General features: G+C 40.0%; 1 protein-coding gene and 3 long non-coding RNA genes across 7 annotated transcripts in view; 2 read left to right on the forward strand and 2 right to left on the reverse strand.

The window, feature by feature from the left end:
* LOC145434565 (uncharacterized) overlaps positions 1–25,479 on the forward strand; it is a 124,381-nt gene that overhangs the window by 73,471 nt on the left and 25,431 nt on the right. The window lies entirely within an intron of this gene.
* On the reverse strand, positions 6,176–18,270 carry LOC145434203 (uncharacterized). Its single transcript, XM_080311535.1, has 7 exons — positions 17,724–18,270; positions 16,500–16,673; positions 12,671–12,859; positions 9,356–9,389; positions 9,075–9,151; positions 8,890–8,984; positions 6,176–8,315 (listed from the first exon to the last, which is right to left on the reverse strand). The coding sequence occupies exons 1-7, from the start codon at positions 18,060–18,062 to the stop codon at positions 8,066–8,068; spliced, it is 1,158 nt and encodes a 385-aa protein (XP_080167661.1). The 5' UTR covers positions 18,063–18,270; the 3' UTR covers positions 6,176–8,065.
* On the reverse strand, positions 13,275–14,321 carry LOC145434595 (uncharacterized). Its single transcript, XR_013913480.1, has 2 exons — positions 13,964–14,321; positions 13,275–13,483 (listed from the first exon to the last, which is right to left on the reverse strand). It is a non-coding gene; the product is annotated as an uncharacterized LOC145434595 (long non-coding RNA).
* On the forward strand, positions 21,818–24,419 carry LOC145445217 (uncharacterized). 3 transcript variants are annotated; one of them, XR_013916914.1, is made up of 6 exons: positions 21,818–22,571; positions 22,900–22,977; positions 23,386–23,472; positions 23,645–23,734; positions 23,795–23,858; positions 23,987–24,419. It is a non-coding gene; the product is annotated as an uncharacterized LOC145445217 (long non-coding RNA). The 3 variants fall into 3 exon arrangements; XR_013916923.1 differs by lacking the exon at positions 22,900–22,977; XR_013916929.1 differs by lacking the exon at positions 22,900–22,977 and having other exon boundaries at positions 23,645–24,419.

Raw genomic sequence — 25,479 nt, forward strand, 5'->3', positions numbered from 1 at the left:
TTATGCGTTTTCAGCATTGAAATATGATATTGGTTCGTCAATGGAAAAGTGTATGCATATAAGATGTCATATTATTCATTGACAAATCCATGTATACCCATCGAAATGTTCATTTTGCGATCTATCTGAAGCTGTGCAATGTGTATCCATTTCGAGACTTCGGACAGAACGCGCCAGAGCTGTAGTTGCAGCTTGTGGGCACTGCCGGGACCAGTGTGTAATCTGTGCATTGCTTCGCGACTTACGACTCGCAACTCGCAACGCAGAACTCCCGATGTTGCGTCGCGAGGTCAGTGTGCAGCGGGTTTTATTCTCTGAATTGGTGGAAGGCGATAACGAGAGACTGCTGAACGCGCACTCGCGCAGCCATGCCCTCTGGTCGTCGTACAGATTCTATAATGCTGCAAAGCTTCCTTCAATATATTTTATCGTCAGCCATAAACATAGATAATAATGATCTCCCGCTGACGCATGTTTTGTGATTATACACTTCTATATGTTGTCCCACGAAGTTCGTATGTTGTTCTTCATGACATATAGCCTATCTTGCTATCTATAACCACTATGTGGTGTGGACTGGACACAAGCAAATCTCACGGCTCAGTGTATTTGGTTCACGTTTCACATTCCATTTGGCTACAGGCAATTCGACGATAACTTTGACCGGCTTCTCGAACATTAAATTTGATAAAACGGGTATCAATCGAAAGCTACCGCGGTACTGCTTGCGAAAATATAAAACAACAATCGTAACGTGCCAGTCAGTTAAAAGCCGCATGCATAAATGCCATAACCAGATGTGGTCAAAATGTAGGATGCTTATCGTCGGTACTAAAATGGAAGGTGTAAAGTCGTAAATATATACTCAAGTAAAGTAGTAGAGATTTTTAATAACTAAAATGTACGATCCCAGGAACCGGTTTTGTCAAATAAACTGAATACTGTTTTTCCGGAATTGGAAGTAAGCTAGTCTATAAACATCGCAGCTTGTGCAATATGTGCATTGTGCATGTATGGCAAATAAGCTAAAACCTACTTGAATACTACGAAAAGGTAAATTTGCTAGTTGAAATAAAAGGGGGGGTTCCGATTTAGTTCGTATTTAGTATTATAGCATCAATTCATCAGAGTTAAGTACATGCGTAAATAACGATTATACAACATCCTCGTGTTGACGATTATACGCGTATGGTAAGGTTTCGACGAGTCCGGAAGTGCTGTTAATTAGCGACTGCCTTGTCTGCAGGGCATGGTATGGTATGGTATGGAACGATAATTTTCCATACTCCATACTTGCCTTACTCTCTCCATACCATACTTGCAATTTTCCATACCATACCAACATTGTCCCATACCATACTTGATACATATTCCATACTTTCAAATACTTCAATATCATAAGTATAGTACCTTTTCTAGCACCTATATTATTGATATTTCGGATGTCAATATTGCTTAAACTAGCCATGATGCGAATCTAACTCCTCGTAATAGTTTCACAGAGTCTGTTTTGGTTAGGTTTAGTTCACCTTGGTGAGGTGCCGTGTACCTCTAATCTACAGCTTCCGCGAGCAAATTGAGATAGTCAGCAGATTGTTATCTAGGACCGTCCATAAATGGGACTGGCAACATACGGCCCGCAACGAGATTTTTTCCGGCCCGCGGACAGTTTCCCGTCTTACATGATAATGTTGCACGCGGCCCCAGTCTGCCAAGATTCCCCACTACTTGCCTAAACGTCAAATTTTAGTGACCACATGTTGTTACATAGGTCTGTGCACTGCGCAGCGTGCGAGAGTAGAGCTTAATACGGGTAAGTTCTTCGAAGCGAGAAGACTTGCATTATCGGTATTTACGATGTACTCAACCCTACTGAATTGATATCTTGGTAAATTTTGGGGTAAAGGGGATTATCAAACGCTTTGAAATCCTAATTAAGGATTGCACTGTGAGCTAGTTGATCAGAGAGAAGCAGACATGGCTTCTCCTGTATGACAATGCTGTTCTCAAATCCACATTGTATTTTCATTATCGGTAAGAAAAGGCTTTGAAGTGACATTGCTCTCGATAAAATACATTCAATAAATACGATTTATTCCTTTTACATATGGGCGAATAATTCATCCATTCAGCAATCGGGCCGCCAAGTATTTAATCTTCCTCTATCCGGCCCGCCGACTAGAGAAGTTGCACGCCCCTGCTCCATAACGATATCATCGCGTTTCCGGTACATTGGCATGAGGCACATGCAAGTTTGAAGTAAATACTCGCAAAATAATTTCTAATATAGGCGCAACCATTAAATATCTCAGCTGCAGGCGATCAATACTTCAGCGATATATGCGTGATTATTAGTACAGTATTTGGTTGGGGTTAGTGTGGCGAGAATTTCAAACTAAATCTACCCCACCCCTGATCTATAATCCTAATGCGAGAGCGTTTGAAATATGACCAATAAGATATCTCGGTATGTTAATAGTATAAATGTGCGGATAATGTTTCAGAAGAAATGTAATTATCAATCACATTGAGCATTAAGTACATTCTCAGAAGCAGCACTTTCAAGGGAAATTTAATTTATAACCTAAATCTTTGATGCTCTCTTTTTTGATGGATACTTCCATCACCTCGGTGATGGTGCTCTAAGTCTGAGCGCAGACAGAGCTAGACCTATATATATATATATATCATGATTGCTTGTAAGCTCTCGTCACTCAAGGAATGAGGTAGTTGGAGTAACCAACATTACCAATTATTGCCTCACATGATAGACTACGCTCGGAGACGTCATGTCTAGACCCGATAGAATATCGGATCAACATTACTCATTGTCATCATTACATCACAAAATCATGCCATTCCAAGTGCTCCTAAAACCGTTCCACAAGCGTGTATTTGATCCTACACAGCGTTCAATGTTCACACATAATAAAAGCGATCGTATTCCGTGAACAGCGAACAACGTGCGCTTCATGAAGCTTGCACAGATCACGATAAAATGTATAAAACACCAAAGTATGGAAGTATGGAAATGTCGTTCCATACCATAGATTAAAATCTTCCATTCCATACCATACTTGCATTGTTCCATATTCCATACCAAAATATCGATCCATACCATACCATACTTCCATACCATACCATACCATACCACGCCCTGCTTGTCTGTCGTGGACAAGTAAATACGCGCGCTAATCAACGCGTTAAACAACTAAAGATGCGCGCTTAGCAATGCGTCTTACGTCTAGGTAGCCTCGGCGACGTTTTGCGCAAGTCAAAATGTACGAGTTTTTATGGAATGTGTGCCATAATGACGCCGATCTCAGGTGGTTCAAACCTTACCTCTTTTATAACTCAAGCCTTGACACACTACTTCTGATGGTTATGTTTAAGAATTAGCGCATGTACATTGTACAAAGTACATTGTACGCACGCGTCGCACATGTTTGGGGCCATCCGATGTCATTCAGTTTCGAGATGTCACTCTTTAATCGCAATCGCAAATCAGCATATGCTCAACGGCATTTTATCCAAGCCATCGGAAATAGGAGCCAAAGCATAGTAGGCCCGAGACGCGGTAGTTAGGCTAGCGATATCTTTTGTACTAGGCCTATTGCAAAAGCGATTGTGTATATGTGTAGACCAGCGATGATATCGTGCGCACCTGGCCTATTGCAGATGCGATTATTCAAGCCAGCGGAACTAGAGCACTAGGCTTGTTGAAGAGGCGATAAATCAGGCTAGCAACGATTACCGAGCGTGCGACAATGAATATCCTGATTTCGCAATCATCTCAGCGGGAGAACGTGTCACGCTACATTGTGCACGTGCACTCGTGCGAGAGGACTTGACCCCCTTCCCCCCCCCCCATTCACGTGCTCTTTCTTTGTTGTGTGTTTTTTGTTCCCGGTAATTTAGCCTAATCCGCTAGCCATCACGGGGTTCGACTGCAGGCAACTGGACACCGGATTGTTTCACGGAACTCCTCCCCAAATTAACATAAAAAGGACCCTAGTGTGGTTTTAATTTTCCGAGTGAAATTTCTGAGTGGTTCTAATTGCTAAGGGGAGGAGTTCCCCCACTTCATGACCAATAAATTTTATTTTGAAATTCACCACCACAATAGTTATGATAATGCCTGCAGTCGGACCTCGCCAGTTCGCCCCTGTATTTTTTGTGTTGTTTGTCGGCCTCCACCACCATAGATTGTGCGTTTTTGGTGGAGGCCTTGTTTGTCGGTGTCCCTTGTCCCTGGGCGAACTGGCCATGTCTTCTCTGGCCCATGTTATTTATCATAGCATTTTTTGTATGTGATTTATCGCATTTATTTCATGTTAATAAAAAATTATTTCCCCACCACCGCAAATGGTGGGTTTTGTTCTGGATTTATGTTCGCATAATTACCATGGCGACCGAAATCGCGACTTCATTTATTCACTGTGCATATTTCATTTTGTTGAACATGCCGAATAAAATATTACAAACAATGCGCAAGAACGAATCTCGCTAATTGGCAACGCGTCTTTCGTTAATTGGCCGCGCGCAACACTGATACTACGACTTATTGAATTGCAACCGAGTATTAGCGTCGGAAGGGTCATTTGAGAAGGACGGGGTGTCGCGTTTAAGGAGGGGGTTTTGCGCTTCCAAATGAGGGGGTTCCGACCCACGACACCCCCTCTGGCTACGTGCCTGGATATAGGCAATGTGTTCACAGACAGTCTCCTCATCGAGATGGAAAAGCCAGCAGTCAATCCCACGCATCCGTTTAGCAGATATGTTCTTAAACTGGGGTCCCCACATTAGTTTTTTAGGGGGACTTTGAACTATTATAAACTATAAACTATTATGTCCCAGAGCAATAAAATTTAATCCTTGATAACATATTTTGTCCGTGGCGCACAAGGCCGGAAACGGCGACGCGCGCCACTGAAAAAACTCATTATTATTAATAATAATCTGCCGTAGAGCAAAAGCAATTAGCTATGACGTAGCAAGGATCAAATTGCCTACTGTTATATTAGTAAGCAGACGAATTGTTAATGAACTAGTTTTCAGCCTGTCCTGTCTAATGTGTTGTGTACTCTCTAGCGCAGTGGTTCCCAACCTGGGGGTCGTGTCCCCCTTGGGGAGGGGGGTGGCGTGGCGTGAAAGTTTGGAAGGCGGGCGCGAAGAAGCGGTCAACTGAAAAAAAAAATAATTCTCTAATCAACAGTTATAACTAGGCCAAGTTTTTGCAACTTTTTTTCCAGCTCCTGAATAGCCGAAAGATATGTAGAATGCTGTTTCAAGTTGTTTGAAGGAATCCTATAGTGCAACTTTTTGCAACATTTGTCTATTTTTTTCATGCCACTTTTTGCAACATTTCGCAACTTTTTCGATTCTTCATGAAAGTATTTTCGATTTTGGTGAAATACACGGCCAAATTCGACTGAAATACCGTAAATCAGCACTGAAGTAACGCTCTTACGGGTATTTCGGGAGCTGAGCCGGAAAGCTGACCTTTTTTTAGTCAATCACTAGAGAATGCGGATTGAAAACTGTATTTTGGGAGTGGAACTGGGAAGTTGACTTTTTTAGTTTTTTTAGTCAACCGCGCAAAAGGTCTTTTAGTGCAACTTTTGTGAAAAAATAAATGCAACTTTTTGCTGCAACTTTCCACGGATTAAACTGCAACAAAAACTTGCCCTAGTTATAACATTCCATGCGATCAAAAATCTGTTGTAGTTGCTAGCATCCCGGTTGGATTTTGTGATATGACGATAAGGGCGGGCGTGAAATTTTTCACTATCATAAAGGGGGCGTGTCTAAAAAAGGGTTTGGAATCAATTATTTAGCGAGCGCACGCATACATTAAGGAATGACTGTGTCCAGTTGACTGTATGACGTCAAAATCTATAATCGAGTTCGAGGATCAGTAACCTTATTTAACCTTCGGATCGGTTTCAAAATGCATTTCTTTCTAGGACCGGTCTGTTCTGTTCTGTTCAACATTGAAAATTCTTGCTGCAGCTCATATTAAATTTGAGATACGACTTTACCGCTTATGACTTATATAGTTAAATGTCACCCTCCATGTTTTTTCACGTCCAATTTGTTTCGCGACTTTGTTCTTTCCGTTACATGCAAGAGCTAATGAGGTACATCCAGTCTCGCATAAGCAGGGTATCGCAAACATCATCAAAGTTTTTAATACTTCTACACAAAGGTAAGAGTATTACGGCAAAAGTTTCAACCAAAATGTTGAAAGAGTCGCTGCGTTAAAGTCATCCTACACAGGCTGCCATGTTTTCGAAATGTAGGTCAAACAGAACCGAGAAACGCTCTGTTTAGACGACATGGTATTCACGAAATATAAAAGCTTTGAGGGTATAACCTGTAATACACTATTGCATTAGTTGTAGTCAGAGTTGGATCAATTGTAATTTGTAATTGTAATTGAATGTAATTAATTACATTTTTCAATGTAATTGTAATGTAATTGTAATTGAAGCATTTTTATTTTGTGTAATTGTAATTGTAATTGTAATTTGACAAAAATTTTGCTCAATTACAATTTCAATTACATTAAATTGCTATTGAGACCTGACAAGCACAACATAAAATAATTGACTTATAATGCATTCTCTTTAAATGTCGACAAGGAATTTGATGGATCCATTTGCGGAAGCCCTTGACTGCGCCCTTGCGGGCGAAGTTTTATTTATTTTTACCGCTATGCTGGCCTCGGCTGCCATTGTATACAATTATTAGCTTACTAACCAACGGATGGATTCTCAACACGTGACTCACGATTGAATACGCCGAGAAGCGAACTGCTGAGCCGGCTAAAAGCAGCAGAATTGATAATCCTATAGCTGGCGACCCACTAATGTATTGGAAGAAGAAGTCAGAAGAATTTCCAACGCTTGCTGCCTTGGCCAAAGATTATTTGGGGCTAACAGCAACATCAGCCCCGCCAGAAAGAATATTTTAAATTGCGGGCAACTTTTATACGGCAAGAAGAAATTTACTGGGGCCAGAAACTTTTCGCACCTTAATGTTCATTAAATGCAATCCAGCAGTTTTTGAACAAGTAAAAATTTAAATGGAAACAAGATATTGTAATTTATGGTATCATGAGCTTCTTTCCATTTGCATTTTACTGAATTTTACACACGCTGACGTCTTGACAGCTACATTTCATTTGCGTTGCTCAGTTTTGTCTATTCGTTTGATTGCGTTTCATTGCCCGTCTTGCATCCTATTCGTTGTTAGTCATTGCCAGTCGCTCAAACTTTTGGTTGTTAACTGTCGCTTAAAAATATTTCCTATGACTAGGAATAGTTCGAAAACGTTTTTTCTTTTTAATAATTAACGGGTATTTGCGTATCATGAATGAAACATGAATACTTGAATTGCTGTTAATTACGACGCTACGGTTGTCAAGGAGCACGGTTGAATTTATGATTATTTAATTACATGTTCAACAGCAGCAATTGTAATTGTAATTGTAATTTAATTGAAGCATGCAAGGAGTAATTGTAATTGTAATTGTAATTTGATATTTTTAGCATGGAGTAATTGTAATTGTAATGTAATTGAAACATTCATGAAAGTAATTGTAATTGTAATGTAATTGAACTGAAATAATTGTAATTGATCCAACTCTGGTTGTAGTCACTATCGTATTAGCAAAAGCATCCGTATCGATTATTAGATTGGAAATCAAATCGAGCCAGGACGATAAAAAACCTGCTGCTGGGAATATAAAAAGAAAATATATGGCGAACGTATTCACTTGTGCAGCAAAACAGTGCGCACGGTACTAGTAATTTGATTCCCATATAATCGGTAGTTTTTACAAGTGTGAGTTTTAGTCTGAGACGTAGAAACGACATAGTCACAGTGGCAGGCATGATTCTCGTCGCTGAAATCATGGAGATATCTCTTCAAACCCATCCTGTTCATCACATCGAAAGTGAGATATATGAAATATGAAAAGGCGATCAAGTCATGTCGATTGAATTTAGATCTTCACACGACTGGTTCCGTGAAGACATGGTTATCTCGCGAACAATCCCCATTATCGGCTCCGATTGGCTTGTATATAAGCAACCTTCAAGATGTCACCGATGTTTGAGCGGCGCTCATTTGGCATATCATCCATTTGCAACAAATGGTGGTCCAGTTCGCGCAGGTACTGCGTATGTTGTTCGTACTCAATTGCGTTCCGCTCGATGAACCTGTGCATTACGATCGACAGCCACAGAAACCAGGACCCCATAGTGATCAGAAGCGGGTAGTCTACCGTGTATTCTTTGGATGAAAACACTCTGAAAATAATGCAATGAAGTTGTACGTTGTTTTTATATTTGTGAATGTCATAATTCTTACAGCATTAGTAACATCTCCAGTCTACATTCCTTAATTATAAACTCGATGAATCGCATGAATGCAAATTCTAGGTAACAAATCGATAAAGAGTAAATCTTACAGGGTAATTTGTACGTGATACCAGGCTATACGTATGCCCAGTCCTTATTGTCGTAACCATAAGTACCAAGCATGTCCCCGTGAATTACGCCTCCTAGCCATCAAGTCGGGCTTACATTTCAGTATCGTAAAACTGAATGGGTAATTTTAAACTCCTTTAAAACAAAATCAGTGGCATTCTATAAGTGTGCAGTGTTCAGGGCTCGTGCGGTTGGCTAAGTTAACCCTTCAGAACTATTTCGAAAAACCACTATTTGCACTAAAACAGAAGCAGCCATCCTGGTTAGGACCATAAAACAATGCTGTGGCTTGTGAATTTCGTCTATCTTCAGTGTTTTACTGGCAACTGATCAAATAGATAACTGAAGTTTATGTAAACAAGGCTTTAGATGTCGGTGTCGAAATCATGCGTACCTTGATCCTTTATAATCTTGAAAGTAGTCATTTTTCGTGATGAACCGATCATACATGTCAGTGTTGTGTGTGATAAATGAATAAAGCGTCCCCTCCTAAAATTCAATCGATCAATGCATCGAATGTTAGCAAGTCCGGTACTCTATAAATAAGACCTATACTTGAAAAAAGCAGTTGCGGCTTACCTCGGTAACAGAGCGGCAAAACCTGTCGACTCGTCTGTGCGTAAGGAATGCCAACGGGATAAGAATAGGGTCGCCAGCTGCAATAAGAGCGGTACCAGTCAGCGTTTTACGTAATTATCTATCCTGTGTAACGTATAGAATATTAATAAGATGAATATGTCGATTGAGATCGAGTTTGTGGAATTCTGGTTTGAACATGAGTATACTTGAGAATCAGGAGTTCAAGTGATAATTCGTTTTATGTAACTTTCTCGCCGCAATTTCAAAATCGGAATTCTCACCTGTGTCATGCTTGTGATATACTACCATGTCGTTCTGAAATATAATGAGCAATATCGGTTTACGAAGGGATGGCTTTACGTCCACGGATCTTTTATAGCAATTGAGACCATGTTGATGGTGATTTCGCGACTTCGCCGGATTGTACATTAGGGCTCTTCAAAAATGACTTTTTTTCTCAAATCGCACTGGCTACTTGATAAAATTTATACGTTACCTAATTCAAGCCTACACACCAAAATTGGTTCAATTCCAACCAGTAGCCGCATTGCTACAGGAGAAGAAAGTGTCTATTTATTATATAAAAATGAATAACAAAGAATTTGTGAAAATTTTCTGTTTACCCCATGAAAGTGTTAGGTTGTCTATAGAAACGATGTTCACCAAATTTGGTTGAATCCCAACCATGCAGTACAAGCGGAGTTATTGCCGTCAAAAAATTTGGATTTGAATAAAATAGCATTTTCGGTGGGCACCACTATAATAAGTAATTAAAGAATTGGTCACCGTAAATACTATTTTATTCATAATCCAAATTTTTCGACGGTGATAACTCCGCTTCCACTGGTTGGAATTGAACCAAATTTGGTGAACATCGTTTCTATAGACAACTCAACACTTTCATGGGGTGAACCGAAAATTTTCAAATGTTTTGTTATTTATTTTTTGATGAAAAATAGAAACTTTCTTCTCCTGTAGCAATGCGGCTACTGGTTGGAATTGAACCAAATTTGGTGTGTAGGCTTATATTAGGTAACCTAACAATTTTATCAAGTAGCCAGCAGTGCGATTTGAGATAAAAAGTCATTTTTGAAGAGCCCTACCGTATATTCCATATAATGTAACGCTTCCATAAACACGTTCTAAGTACGATCGTGGTACTGATTGATCGAAACACAGTTAGCCGCGATACGTATAAATACAAAAATCTAATGGCAGTCTTCGCTTAACAAAATCTAAATACTGGAACACGGTAAATTCTGTTCGACATTCCAATCAAGTGTAGTGGCATTGTATATTCGTTTGAACATGGCATTCGTATCGGTCATCATTGGGCTACGTGCAAAACCTTGACAATATTCATAATACAATATGTTATGTTTTGATGAATTAGTCGACAGATGGCTACGAAACTCAATTCATGATTCATCATGTTCCGTTAGGGCCGACATCAGTACATGCGAGGAAGGATTACCTAAATTGAGCAATAGTAAAGAACAGATGCCTTCCAACCTAATTTTCAATTGCCATATCTACTGTGTGTTTGGCGTAAGAATATGTAACGTTCTGAAAACTAATCACATGTTACACAGATGTCCAATTGACTGAGAAACTATCCGATGGTGTTTGGCCTAACATTTTGTTTCATCGTGCAGCATATTGATTCCAACAAATTTGAAGCAACATTTATTTCGCTTGGCTAGGTTTCTCAATTTGATAACGGTCAAAATTTAAGCACTTATGCAACGTCACTTACTAATGCTGAACATTACTTCGCTTCGATTATTCGATATTTTATGCCGGTGACGTCATTCGTGGTGATGCAATTGTTCGTACACACCAATTCTCTGCTAGTTGGTGATGTATACCTCTGACTAGTGTAAGCCGAAAATATTCGGGGTTGTTTTGAGTGTACTAGCCATTCGTATCATCTCGCGAATGTGGACGCAAACCCATGTCGTCATATTGCTAATTATAACCCTACATTTTCGTAAAGTAATAGGTTAATGTCCATGATTTCTAGCGACGACACAGTCCACATTATATGCCACAATGCTGACATATGTATCAACTGGAACAATCAAATACTGTAATACCTCCATAAAATCAATATCTCTGTCGCTTTGCCAACAATTTCAATTAGATATGCTGTATAACGACGCGAAAAATTTGCATTGATGAAAAGGGTTCACAGTTCAGAACCTATCAAGGTTCGTTTGCGAACTCGATCTCCGAAATCTCTGAGGATCCCACCTATTCATAGTTACATCACACATCGGTCATATTGCAGTATTCGCGAAAATAGATCTTGGAAATGTGAACGTATAACCAGGATGGCGCGAACGTGCGGTTCACGTTCGCGTTCTGTGTGCGAACCTCACAAATTTAAAGCTTGGCGTTCGCAAACAAACCTTGGTAGGTTCTGCACTGTGAACCTTTATCATATATTACAATTTTCGCGTCATTATAACATCGTTGGTTGAAATCTATTGCATTTTCACTCTATGTCTGGCGCTGGCACTATAAAAATTAACGCTAAACGTGCATACCTTTACAATCTTATGACGTTTACCTACTATGTAACAAATGTTTGCTCAAGATATCCAGCTTTCTCTATGTGAATATTTAGTGACTCTCTGCTGTGGGCATGAGCCGCAATCACGCAAAATCAAGAGCGAAATACGCTACATGAAGGTAGTCAGCGAATGATGCTTATTCATGCAATCAATGAAATTGACACTGTTGTCTGATGTACAAATTCCATCTCGATTTCATAAGTTTATTTTATCATAAAAACGAAATCTTAGCGAGTGGGGTGATGGCTACTGCTGTATAACTTGTTAATGGGGTAAAAGCCGTTTTACGCTCTGCTCAATATCAGCGTAGCAACACTAAGACGCCGAATACATTGCCCGGTCTGGCCTAGACCGATAAGGTGAAAGCTTATATTCCCTTGCAAGACCTCGTCGAAATTGTTGGCAAAGCGAAGAAAAATATTGACAGATTGTTTGATGCCATGGAAAGTTATGATGTTCATGAGAGAATTAAAAAATATGAAATTAGGTCTATATATAGAGAAATAAGCGTGAAATGGTGGTAAATCGCGCATTGCGCGAAATTTTGTTCAGTTGACCGCTTCTTCGCGTTCCTATTACGAGTGAGTACAGACCACGAATCACGGTAACTGAATATATTTTGAAAGATTTTAACATATTCGTAATTTCAACACATCGTCATCAGTCTTATTGCAGTATTTGCGAAGATAGATCTTGCATGTTGGAAAGTATAACCAGCTCCGGTAGACTGGTAAAGTAGGCTGTGCGATCACCCTGCGTCCAAATCAGCTGTTTCAGGGTACATTCATTTCAGGCCTCTCATTTTCTATTTCGACTTGAAATAGTTGCGACACGTATTAGAAATCGCTACTTTTACATGCGTTTGAGTATAGCTACGCGACTACTTCGATCATTTTGTTCTTATCAGAATCGCTTATAATAGGAACGTTTTCGGCCTTGATCCATGTTGACTGTCAACGAAGGAACTTCATCAACGGAAATATACGTCGCGACTATGAACGGTTTGGGATCTTCACGAACCTTATACTCTGTGCGTGTTAAAATGCATGATGCTCTTTCGTTTCCCAACACCAAGCGAACGATCTTCACTAGTTCACAGCTGCACAACAGAGGGTTTCCTTCGAGAAGCAGAAATGGAATATCTGTCATTGGTTGCAGCTTGGTTGGAGGGGTAACTTTTGTGAGGAAATTGTATTGAAGATTAATGATCTGAAAATGTGTTGACATCTTGTTACGTTATATTTATGACACTTCATACAATTTTACATACGGTACACTGTAAAAAATAAAAACCTCGATTTACCGCGAAATGTTTGGAAGCACGGTAGCCAGACATTTCGTGGTAATATAACATTACCGTTAGTCAACGTAAATTTAACTTACATTCGTCTGGTAATCTGACTTTACACACCAGACTGTGATGTTACAGTCCCCCGCGAAATATCCAATCTACATGTTCTCCTGTACATTTACGACCGAGACTGTAATTTTACCACCTACCTACCTATACGCTGTCCGTGTAAATCTGGACTACATACCAGCTTGTAAATTCTCGTACATCCATACCTATCGCAAAGCAACGCGATGCTAAAATATCGGAAAAGTTTCATCACACTCCCAAAACGACATTGGTACAGACTGTATATTCATTCATGATTCACGATGAAATGTTTATCGATGGAAAAGTATTGCTGCTGGAGGTCTAATTCTTCTTTAGGAGACATGCAGTAACACGAGTGGTCTCAAGAGAAGGGGAATTAATTCCACCACCGGCCAAACTTCCAGTTGTTTCTTTTTCTCGTCCTCATTCCTTCTGTGTAACATGCAGTTCCACTGAAAAGAATTCATGCATAAGTCGCTATATTAAGCAAAGTTGCTAACCTAGACATGACATTAAAAAGACCAAGACAAATGGGCTAACAAAAATATAACATGTTTCGAAGTACCGGTACTGGTACATTGTGGGATGACGGCTCCGCATTTTACATGATATAGCAGAGATTCAAGACATACTTTATCTAATGTATTGAAGCAAAAGGTTCCTCATTTGAGGTGGCGTGTGTGCCAAACAAATCCAGCAGTGAATGAAAACATATCTATGGTATGGCCCGAAAATGACGGTAAGACACCAACAGTTTCAGCTCCTCCGCGGCGGAGTATGTGGTGGCACAGGTCACTATATAAGTCGACTAATATCCCAAAATAGAACAGAAAATGCGGCGAATGAAATATTTCAATCATGAAATCAAAGTCATCCCGGTGGTGTGCACAGTCGTAGATATTCACGGTAACAAATGCTATGTAGTACTGTACCTTTTACGATGCGTACCCCATTCAGCATTCCTAGCAATCTTCAACGATCGTGTCCACTTTCTTCAAGCACAACAAGCTTCGCGTCACCCTTTGCTCAAATCTCAATAACGGCCACTGACCAGACGACACTCAGGCGATTTCGAAATAAGTGATATATTCATCCGCTCACATATGCCACCAATCATATTTACTGGCCACGTTATAATGTTTGATCTAGGTCGTGTTTTCCATACAGAAACATTTATTATTACATATAGTCCCTTTCTTTCTCATCTAATCTCGTATAAATTGATATTTATTCCAAGTGTTGTTCACTACTTACTGTACTTACTTAACGAGACGCTGCTTGTGATGTCACAGTTGTTTACAACGAATCTCAGAAACCCAGTAACGCGTAACGGTAACCTAATGTAACCCATTACTGGTCGCCTTGTCCGCCATTAACAAATGATCAAATGAGCATGCGGTGCTGATATTTCTAGTTTCCCAAACAATATTATACATCCTAAACTGATTTTCTAACTTATCAGTTCTATCCGTGACGACGAATGTAACCGGCGACACCGGCCGTATAGCCATAGCCTTATAATATAATATAATGGCCATGGTGTAAAACCACATTAGCTACGATTGCCAGTTGTTTCTTGTACCCTACTATATACTGTACTGAAATTGGTACTAGGGCCACCAATTTCCGTATGACAGATCCCAGTTTCGCGAACGAGGTTGAATCAGGACAAATCACCACGAGAATGATATATCAGTAACATTCAGTTCCCCGTATACATTGGCTGCAGCGATTTTGAAGTTAATCAATTTTGCCAATAGCCTGGTAAACTGCAGTAACGATTAACTGTCAGTAATTTTGCGAAGAAATTCTGGTAACTTGACTTCACAGCTAAATTAAGGTAATATTACATATCAAAATGTAAAATTACAAGCAACGTTCAGTTATTGGCTGCGACCGGTAATTCGTTGTAAAATTTACAGAGATTTCCCAGTAAATCTACCAGATTTTTTACAGTGTACATGTTGTGAATCGAATATACCTCATTGCATCCAAGAGATATATTCGATTCAAAACAATTTTATTAACTAAGACTAACAATGAATGGAAACGTAATGGTTTTATTCAGACTTATACAGCAGATAACGTTCAGACAATCAACCAATATTCACGAAACAGAAATGAGACGATAGCGATCACCACAGAACGTATATATGAGGGTAATTAAAAAATGATGTGGTCCTGTTAAAACCACCAACCCAATGTGACCCGTATTTCAGAATCCGGTTTATGTGAGTCTGATAACTTCCTATTACACGCATTACATCGAACACCCAGGTCGCTGTCTTCGTTTTTGATCTGCATCAATCATACCTGTTCTCGCGTGCTTGCGATACAGAGACTTGGCCTAACAATTTGAGAAATTGAAGATTCACAATAGCAATAAATGGCTTGGTTACGGGTGCCAATTACGATTCGCGTATTGAAGTACATATGGAATGGTGAACCTTAGGGACAATAAGGCGACATCGAGTGACATGTTTAACCAACTTGACCAATATATTACGTAAGCTCCAGCATAAAGCGGCGAGGAACAGGTTGGAGATTGATTGCCGAAGGCCAGTGACTAATAGGAGCCGCATTCAAATGCATAGTCCAAACAACTTTATAAAAATGTAGAATTAATTATAAAACGGCGTGGTGATTATTATTGAGATTGATGAGTGAACTTTGAGAAATCAGGACTACATTCATTAGCGTCACCATTTTCATCAATTCAACAACAAAATATATGTATGGGCGGTTATTAAAATGGACAGTGAGTATTCTGGAGAATTTTTTACTGATTATAGTACACTGTCGCGCTCGACAGACATTAAATCACGCAATAACATGACTATAAGTTGTTGCTCCGACAGCTTACCGCGTGATTCGCTCTTTAGATTGTATTTTGGAAAACGGTAAGTCAGGGGTTGCCAACGAAAAAAATTTCAGATTCTCGAATGAATTTTCTCATTAATTTTAATAGTTTTACATATTACTATCAAACAATTACCTTTTCTCGGCCCATATGATCAGATTCAACGGCATAGAGATGATGCAGGGGGTGTTTCCGAAAATTTAAGGCAAGATATAAATTATGATGGATCTTCAGGTGGACCAATTGTTATTAGTCACTTTGTTATATGCTATTATTTCTTGACTTCCAATCTGGATTGTCAGTATAGTTAGGAGCACACGATTCCGAGTTGATATTTCCATGTGAGGCGCATCATTTTCCTCTGCTGTTCGCATCTATATTGTGGGGCTCTGATAACAACGGGCGCTACTATAATAAAATTGAAACTGAAGTCAAATGAAATCGCGCGCAGCGCGAAGAAAATTTCAAGTATAATTAAAATCGGGAGTCAATTCGTTAAATTCAAATTGCATTTCGACGGCCACCAACATATACTAATTGAATTACGTGTCTAGGGCCGCACAAATTGCCCTCTACGGTCGCAGGTTGGCCAGCCCTGGGATGAATACCTTCAAACTCCATGGGCTTTCCAGCAATGTTTCGCTCACATATCGCACTTGATTGTATGAGAAGTCGGCAACGATCACAGAATGAGGAATGTCGCCTTTGACGATCATATTAAGGTTTCCGTGTCGCATGATGATTACTGACAGATTCCCACTTTCAGATGGATGTCCCACTGTCTGAAATTAATTTCTGTGACATGAGTAGGCCTATACCGCTTGCGCTCGGGTTATGCGTAAGTCGATTAGAAACACTTTGAGCAGCTTCAATTTTGGTTTCGATGGTGCTACTGATTCAGTCTATAGAGGTGGTCTGCGTAGTAATTTAGTACTCATGTGAAGGTAGCAGTAGCACCGCGAATTCTTAGTCAAGTCCAAGCAAGAATAACAAGAATGAACACTGAAATTCAGGCTCAATTCCAATTCATGCCCAAAGCTCTCGCGTTCCACCTAGCGTACGGACGTTAGTGGATTTAGAAGTACAGGCCATCTGCCCCGTAAAGTACCATACCGATATTGGTATTCAGCATGGTATCAGTGTCCTAGAGGGTATGGAGCTGTGTAAACAACGAGATCAACGGCACTGCATTTTGGTTACGTCATACTTCCCCTTTAGCCAAAGGCATATTTACAGCCCTTTTGACCGGCTTGGTGAGCCCTAAATTTGACACAAGGGGTGTAGATGGAAAGCTGCTTCTGTACTGATTACGAAAATATAAATTATGTTTTGCCCATGGCTCTGGAAACCACCAAAATCAGACTCGAATTTTCCATCGTGATCGAGTTTGGCATTGTGACGCAGGAATTCTGTCAGGCAAGACGAAACTGCAGATTAGGAGAAACAGACAGAGACGGCAGTGTTCCGTCACAATGCCATATCCGATAAGAATGCAATATGCGAGACTGATTTTGAAGGGTTCCAGGGCAATAATCAGAATTTATGTTTTCGTAATCAGTACAGCAGCAGCTTTCCATTAATATCCGTTTGATCAAATTCAGCGCCCGGTGAGCCGGTCAAAAATGTCCGTAAAATTGCCTTTGGCCACATGGAAAATATGACGTAACTTGAATGCAGTCAGCTGTTCAGTCTTGCTGTGCCCACACCATTTACGACACTATGATGATATCATCGCAATTCGCAACTTGTACCGTCCTACCCCGAAATTATCCAACGTATCATTGAAAAGTAACCGCTCATGAGATATATCAATAACGCCGAACCGTTCATACCTTATCTTCAATGGGTATATTGCTGGCTTCTAATATCTGTAAGGACGAAGCGTTGTATCCCTTGCAGAAAATAATTCCCCCGATACATTGAAGGTTGTAATCGCGATCATAAGTATCCAGAATGGAGACGAGCGAGCCATATGCCACTGCACCTTCGTCTATGGTCGCGTTGAGAAAAGGAAATACGTTTTGTGCGTACCATATGCCTCGCGTGGTCACATGTGTGATGTTATCGCATAGACATCCGCTGGGACAGAATGAGGCAACACAGGTAGCGATTGGTAATTGATATACAATTACCGCGAGGGCAATGATCATCTGCCTTTCACAATGTTTCATTAATATTAATAGTTTACTACTGTACGTCTTACATGCGTGAATGGAAAGATGAGGTTATCAATCCAGGCTTCCATATATATTTAAATTTAACGTAACTATACCAATCTTTAGGAGTCTGGTTTAGTCATTGGTCACAATCGCCGAATTGCCTAAAGCGAGCTAACATGCATATAATGATGCAATGCATGACGGGTCAAGCCAAACAAATTGATGTCATAACCATGTTTGGGCAATTGGCATATACAATGATTCTGATTGATGCTCGAATCCGAGAAGACATTTGTGTATTATATATTCAATGAATCGAGACGAGGAATAAATATTTACCCATAGTGTCCTACAATGGTGTGGACACAAGCAACTGTCACGGCTCACTGCAATTGGTCTATGTCACACTTTGCATTTGGCTAAAGGTAATTTGACGGCAATTTTTGACCGGCTTGCCGAGAGCGAAATTTAATAGAATTGTTGTCAATCGAAGGCTACCATGGTACTGACTGCAAAAATAATAATTTCGTTCTGCTCGTGGTCCTGGAACGCCTCGAAATCAGCCTCGAATGTTACATTGTAACGGAGTTTGGTATTGTGACGCAACCATGCCGTCTGGGAGCAGGTGAGGAGCAGCGCAAACCGCAAGCGTATTAGCCGTTGTTGCGCCAACGATTGAGCATTCTCACTCTAACTCTAGCATCGCTGTACGACCCTTGCTCCGACCTGCACCATATTATACCAAACGGCAATGTTGTGTCACAATACCAATCTCCCTTGCAGTACAACATTCGAGGCTGATTTCTGGAGGTTCCAGGACCAGGAGCAGGATAAAATCTTTATTTTCGCAATCAGTACCGCGGAGCTTCCGATTGATACCAATTTTCAATTTCCCCGCAAAGTACTAAATGCGACTCTGAGGTCGACGAATGCTTGGTGCACTTCTGCTGTCTTGAAATTTCCAATAATGTATTACACTCACAATTCCTATTGGTACACTTATGTAGGAGTGCTACTTTTCTGACATTCATATTTCCTTAATCGGTGGTATATCGTACAAGTAAATGAATATGGAAGCATCGGTCTATGTAGCCAAGTGGTTCCCAACCTGTGGTACGTGAAGGTCTTTCAGGTCGTACGCGAGTATAGATTCTGTTTTTGTCGATCGAAGGGAGATAATAGTTCAGGTGGGGTTGATTTTGAATTTTTTGAAGCCGTCGTCGTCGTGGCTGGGGGCAATCGCACCAATGACGGCCTACGGGGAAGAGATCCAGTCGTAAAGCATCGGGATTTTTCCCTAACCAAATTCCGTTTTAATATATTTGACCACATGAGTACCAAATGGATCCACTTCCGAAATCATATGCTGCGCCTTAAAATGGGCAGTGCATATTCTGTTTCGCTGCCTTCGGCTGCTCAACACAGTAGAAACATTTTGGCCGCATTCGGCGCGAGAAACTTATGTAGGTGTTACGCGGGCACTGCATAAAACCTCGAAATGGTCCGTGGGTGGGAAAAGGTTGGGAACCACTGATGTAGACGGTATCACCCTTTTTCACTATTGTAGTTGAGGGACTGTATTGCCGATCCTTATGCCACTGTGTAGTGTGTATGGATATACAACCTGAGCTTATTAACCGACATCGTTGTCCTTCATACTGTGTCTAATTCTGACCAAATATATCTGATTAGCGCTGACCAACTGTAACATGCAGCTACGGATCTTATATCCTAAAAAACTCTGCGTCTTCTATTTGGCGGTTAGCAATACCGTCGTTGTCCAGCGACGGCTCTGCACGAATAAGTAATTGGCATACGTTCAACAACATGAGCGAAAAAGTTCAGCACTACATGTCCACAGGGACTTGCGGAGAAACATTCTTCTGAATATCAACTGAACTTGCAGTCCACATCTATTCCTATCTTAGTTCGATGGAATTGATCTCCCTTACATACAAGGGCAATGGAATGACATGGCATATTCCCACGCTCAATAGCGAGTAATCAATAATTAAAACTGCGAACGATTGATTTGTTCAATTTGTTTGAAATTCACTACTGTAGATGTAATGACAGGGATTATCTCGCATTGCGGCTGTCGCATTCACCGATCTATATTAGTGCATTGAGGGATTTTGACGACAGGGTATTCTCAATTGCCCTCAAATCCTGGTTGGAACATGTAATATCCAGGTTTCTCTCAGACATTGAAGACAAAACAAACCCATTTGCACCATATTCAAACACGTTATTAGGCACTGCCATGATAAACTCGGCTGTTGTTACAGCATATGTTCGACTTCCAAATTCCCGATATCTTCAGATGCGATATTTACGCACTGAATTAACGGAACAACTTCTACAATATGTTGAGCCGATTGTTCTAGATTTTGGACTAATCGCCGAATATAATTATTATCGACAAATGATGAGAACATATTCGTTACAATCATTTTGAAATCCTATTCCTTCCAAGGCTAACTTTACCTCCGTATGTATGCCTCTAATTATTATCCATTCCCCCAAGAATTCGCATCAAATAATAGCAAAAGAGAATAATTTAAACGCACATGTTCGCAATCAATATTGATCAAGGTTAAGCGTCAGCCAATTACCACCACAATCGATATTGGCATATAGGGAACGGCTTTACGAAATCTGTTCCGATGCATGCCGGTGAAATTTAAGTCAATGTCTCCAAGTGCAGCGATAAGTATGTAGTTGTAATTGTTGTACTAAAATTTAGTTAAACAAAGACAGTAGCGAAAAAATGATGAATTTATTCGTAATAACTTATGAAGCTTGATAGCATCACATGCTACACATTATATCGAAGACCGACTGAAAAGCTGCAAGCATGGCCGCATTAACTGGGTAAAAGACCCGGTGCAAAGAAGTCAGCAGGTCGCATATGTCGCGTAAGTATTCCGGTTAAGGGGGCCGTGAAAAAAGGTTAACAGCTACTGTGTTAGAGTTTTATCTAGGCATCTCCTCTCCTCGCGATATAACGCAGATATTTAATTCCAACAACATTAACAATAACAATAAAAATAAAAACAGCAACAACAGCAGCACCTTCAGCATTGCCAATAGTTTACCAATCGATTACTATTATACAATAGGGTTGCCATACGTCTGTAATTTCTCGGACATGTCCGGAATTTCACTGTTAAATCTGCGTCCTGGAGGAAATTCGAAAATATGCTTAAATGTCCGGAATTTTTAAGGCTTGAAGTGGGCTCATCATTTTTTCGTAAATTAACATGAACAAGATTATTTCTGGGCAGATTTATGCTATAATCGAAGTTTTCTTCGCGTCGCGCGTGATTAAGTATCACATATTTTGATTTTAGTATGGGGTCGTGGGTCGTTTGCCTATATTCGGGCGTTCGCGAAAATGTGGAACGTAATCATCTTCCAAAATAGGCCGTGCGTAAGTCGGGGCAAAACTGCTATCCTTTTTGTAGTATTCAGCTTATCAAATTTTGAGTTGGGTAACCGACCATTTTCTAATCGAAAATCGAGTCGCGACCATAAAGGTTGGAAACCAACGGATGTGTGGTGTTTATAGCTCAATGGTGCGTACCGGCATTAGGCTTATAAATGATCTTATCGGTTAGACCTGAACATGACTTAACGATGTACAATGATGCTCCCTGCATTTTCGAAGTCATCATCTTCCACTCGCTCTGCCGCTAACTCTGCTCATGCGGGCGGAAGGAGGATCAAAACTATATAGTAATAGATGGAAGGACCAATATTATTGAGAAAAATCATTCAAACAATTTAGGGCGGATTGCACAGATGTCGATTAAACCCTAATCGCCGATTAAACGTCAGTAATCGGCTGGCTTCCGTGGCACAGATGCCGATTTGCCACTAATCGGTGAATTTTAATCGGCCAAATATTATCCGCCGAGCGAGGTGTCTAGAAAGTTAATCGGCTGTGTGCTTCGCGTTGACTGCGGTCTGGGCTGGCTACAGGTACACTAGTATTTGGTATTGAGATGGTGTTAACTGGATGCTCTGACGTGCAGTTGCGGTATTAGCTGAAAACATTGTACTCAGACACTACTACAACTGTTGGCGCATATTATGGGCGTGGGCCTACCACAGCCGATAGTACCTTATGCTATGATTACCGGTATGACATTTTTTACAGACTGTACTGTACACTGTGCAGAATTCGATAGTATACTTTGGAAATAAAATACGAGGACGGAAAATTGCAACAGACAGGAAAAGTTTAGAATAATTGAATTGATAGAAGAATACATTGAAACCAAAGAAGACAAAAAGACTGACGGCATAACAAAAAGATGCGGCCTGAGATGTAATCAGTAAGAAATATGCAGCTATGAATACTGGTCCTGCGCGTGCAGCCGTACAACTGGCCAACTCCAGAATGTATTGAAAACTTTGAAACATAAAGCAAAAAAGTTATATGCATCACGACGCGTCGAACGGGCCAAAACTGGCCCACCTCCAGTTGACGAACTCCTTGGAAAAGGTTTTTGATAGGTAATTTTACAGACAATTCTTTAAAATTCGCAGTAGGAGATGTATTGTTTCCATCTGTGTTTATCGTGACACTCTGCGTGCTTCATACTCGCGTTTTAACGCTCGTTTTGAACTGAATAGACAAATTGTGATGATCATGAGAAACATGGATTTATTGTCTTTTTGTAATTCCCAACAAACTAACCATATCCAGAGACTGCTGCACGTCATCAGCTATACGAAAACGACACATTGGGAACACTGCTCAGCAAATTCCTAATCTGAAACGCTCCTTGATCAATCTGCAATTGATTTTTATAGCACTGGTATATTTATTATAACTTTTCAGACCTTATTCCATCTCAAATTGAATGTTTGAAACATCGGTATGACTACGATTGCGTATTCGATAGTCACACGAACAATGGTGAGTGCATTTAGGACATAAACTTTTTTAATATGTTACAACCAACAACAGAGGAACTTGCATCCAATTTTAACTTGCAACAGTCTGGCTTTGCTACTGTGATGTGCAGGTGCCTGAGCAGTCCTATTCTTGGGTGATGGCCGGAGCTATGCTACACTAATAAGTTCCGCCTCAATTTATGCGTATTTTCCCCCTCAATTTATGCGTATTTTCGAGTAATCAAACTGATAATCGAAAGGTCGCAATCCTATTCCAAAGCAATCCTATTCCAACTCGAGTCAAGTCATGATTTTAGTCATCCATCCTTCCTATGTTTCGCGAGGTTAAGATAAACCGTGAAAAAATAATTTGAAAGTAACTTTTCTAATGTATTTCTGACTACAATTTTTAAATAAAATGTTTATTCAGATGCATATTCCGAAGATTCAGTTTGCACCTTCATCATCGACGAGGATGTGAACACAGAGGCTGGTTGTTCATGTCACAACAGCGATGGTAAGTTGAGGTACTAATTTGAAATCCATATGAATCGTGTTGGTACTAACATAGCCACACGAATACTTCAAATAGAACATTGCGGGTTGTTTTGATTGACATTAACATTGCTCTGTTGAATTTGAACTCTATTGAATCAATACAACTGGTGTTAACCATAGTTTTCTTGCAGCAAATGAAATTGCTGCCCTTTTCGTTGTTGATGGCGATGTGACGCTTCCTTCAGTTCCCTCGACAGACTTCAGGATGGAACACCAGACCGGTAAGTGTTAGCATACAATGATGGTGATGCAACCCACAGTTTATTCATGACTACATTCAGATATGCAAGATGAAACAGAGAACACAAAAAGCTCAACGCCAATTGTCGCGAAAAAGAGAGCCAGGTGTGTTGATGAAAAAAAATCATATTTTACCTATAATGTTGGTGATCAAAATGTGGTGTTCAGAAATGAGCGTCCTGGAAATGGCAAAGGAGCAGCATGATATCAGAATGAAATATTTTGAATTACAGATGCATGTCAAGTACCAGAAACTGGAAATGGAAAAAGAACTGCAAAATTGAGAAAATACAGCAACGAATCGAAATAGCACAAAAACCAGACTTGGACAACTAGTTAATTGGCTGTATAATTAGAATAGTAAGAATTATATTGCTGGCATTTTGCACTAACTTAATTTCTGGTTTTGCTGAAAATTCTACAGTAGAACTCTACAATACTAAGCGAGTTGTGCAGATTCAATTTCCAAATTTTCACATATTCAGTAATCCCTATTCTAATTTAATTGAAAAATAACTACTGTGTCTATAATTCTATTCTAATTTGGAAAAATATGCAGCCATAATTATCATTATAGTCTAATTTTGAAAAGCTGATTTTCTAGTTGTCCAATTCTGACTACAGCATAGGCTACTGGATCTCGTAATAAAAATAATTGACGAGGAATTGAATGTGTGGTTATTGGTGTTCAAACACGAGATGAAATACTCAAGACATTCCAGAGAAGTGATTTTGAACAATCTGTCTGCGCTGAAGTCGTGCCGTCACGTTATCGGTGTCGCTAACCTCCAGGGTATATTCCAATGGATTTGCTCTGTCTTTGACCAATCTTCTTGGCACTCTCTCTTCTGCTAGGCTCTCTAACATCTGGAGGGTAGCAAGAACATTGAGGTATGGATCCATTGTTATTTTAAGTCGATATTGCACTATATTAATGTAGCTCTCTATAAAACAGGTTGTATTGAATTTTATGGTTGACCAAATTCTTGATAAACTGAAGTGAGGTTTGGCTGTCAACAAACAAGATTACTCAACTGGATACAGCAGATAACTTTGCATTGCAAAATTTTAACATAAATGCATTACTGTTTGTACAGCACTTGAGCACATGTATGCATATGACTTGTGCAATGTGACGATGCACAACGGTTAGATCCTTGCAATGGCTGAAATTTACTTCTACACTCCTGCAGAGCCAAATGTCATTGGTATGGAGTCAAAATCGTATGCAAAAGTGTGTGTATGAACTCAATTTGTATATCTTCACATTGGTGAAGCGACTATCATGACTAATGCACCAATAAACGGAAAATAAAATTCTATCTGAAAAGTATCTATCTAACTAAAGGAAAGGAAAGGACGTAGTTTATCCCTGAGGAATGAGATAAATGTCCTGCAATATACGAAATTTGTAGTAGAGTTTCTGGCATAGCAATACCGGTATAAGACGATGATTTTGGTGTGCTATTCCTACAATACCTCTTTTCATAACCTCAAAACGTTTGTTCTGACGCGTTCTGGCGTTCATAACCTTACACTGTGCAGTAGCAACAGTTTAGTTAGCTGCTATACGCACATGACATCAACTAAACATACATATCTGTGAAGAGCGCATCTCTCCCTTCTGACGACACAGTTAATATCGCCACCGACCGAAAACAGCTGATTGCTAACGTACGTCATTTGCGTCGATTTGCATCAGTAATCCGCGATAAGATAACTCACA

This window comes from Botryllus schlosseri, chromosome 1 (assembly GCF_051294905.1).
Source record: "Botryllus schlosseri isolate E-star chromosome 1, Bs_hap1, whole genome shotgun sequence".
NCBI lineage: Eukaryota > Metazoa > Chordata > Ascidiacea > Stolidobranchia > Styelidae > Botryllus > Botryllus schlosseri.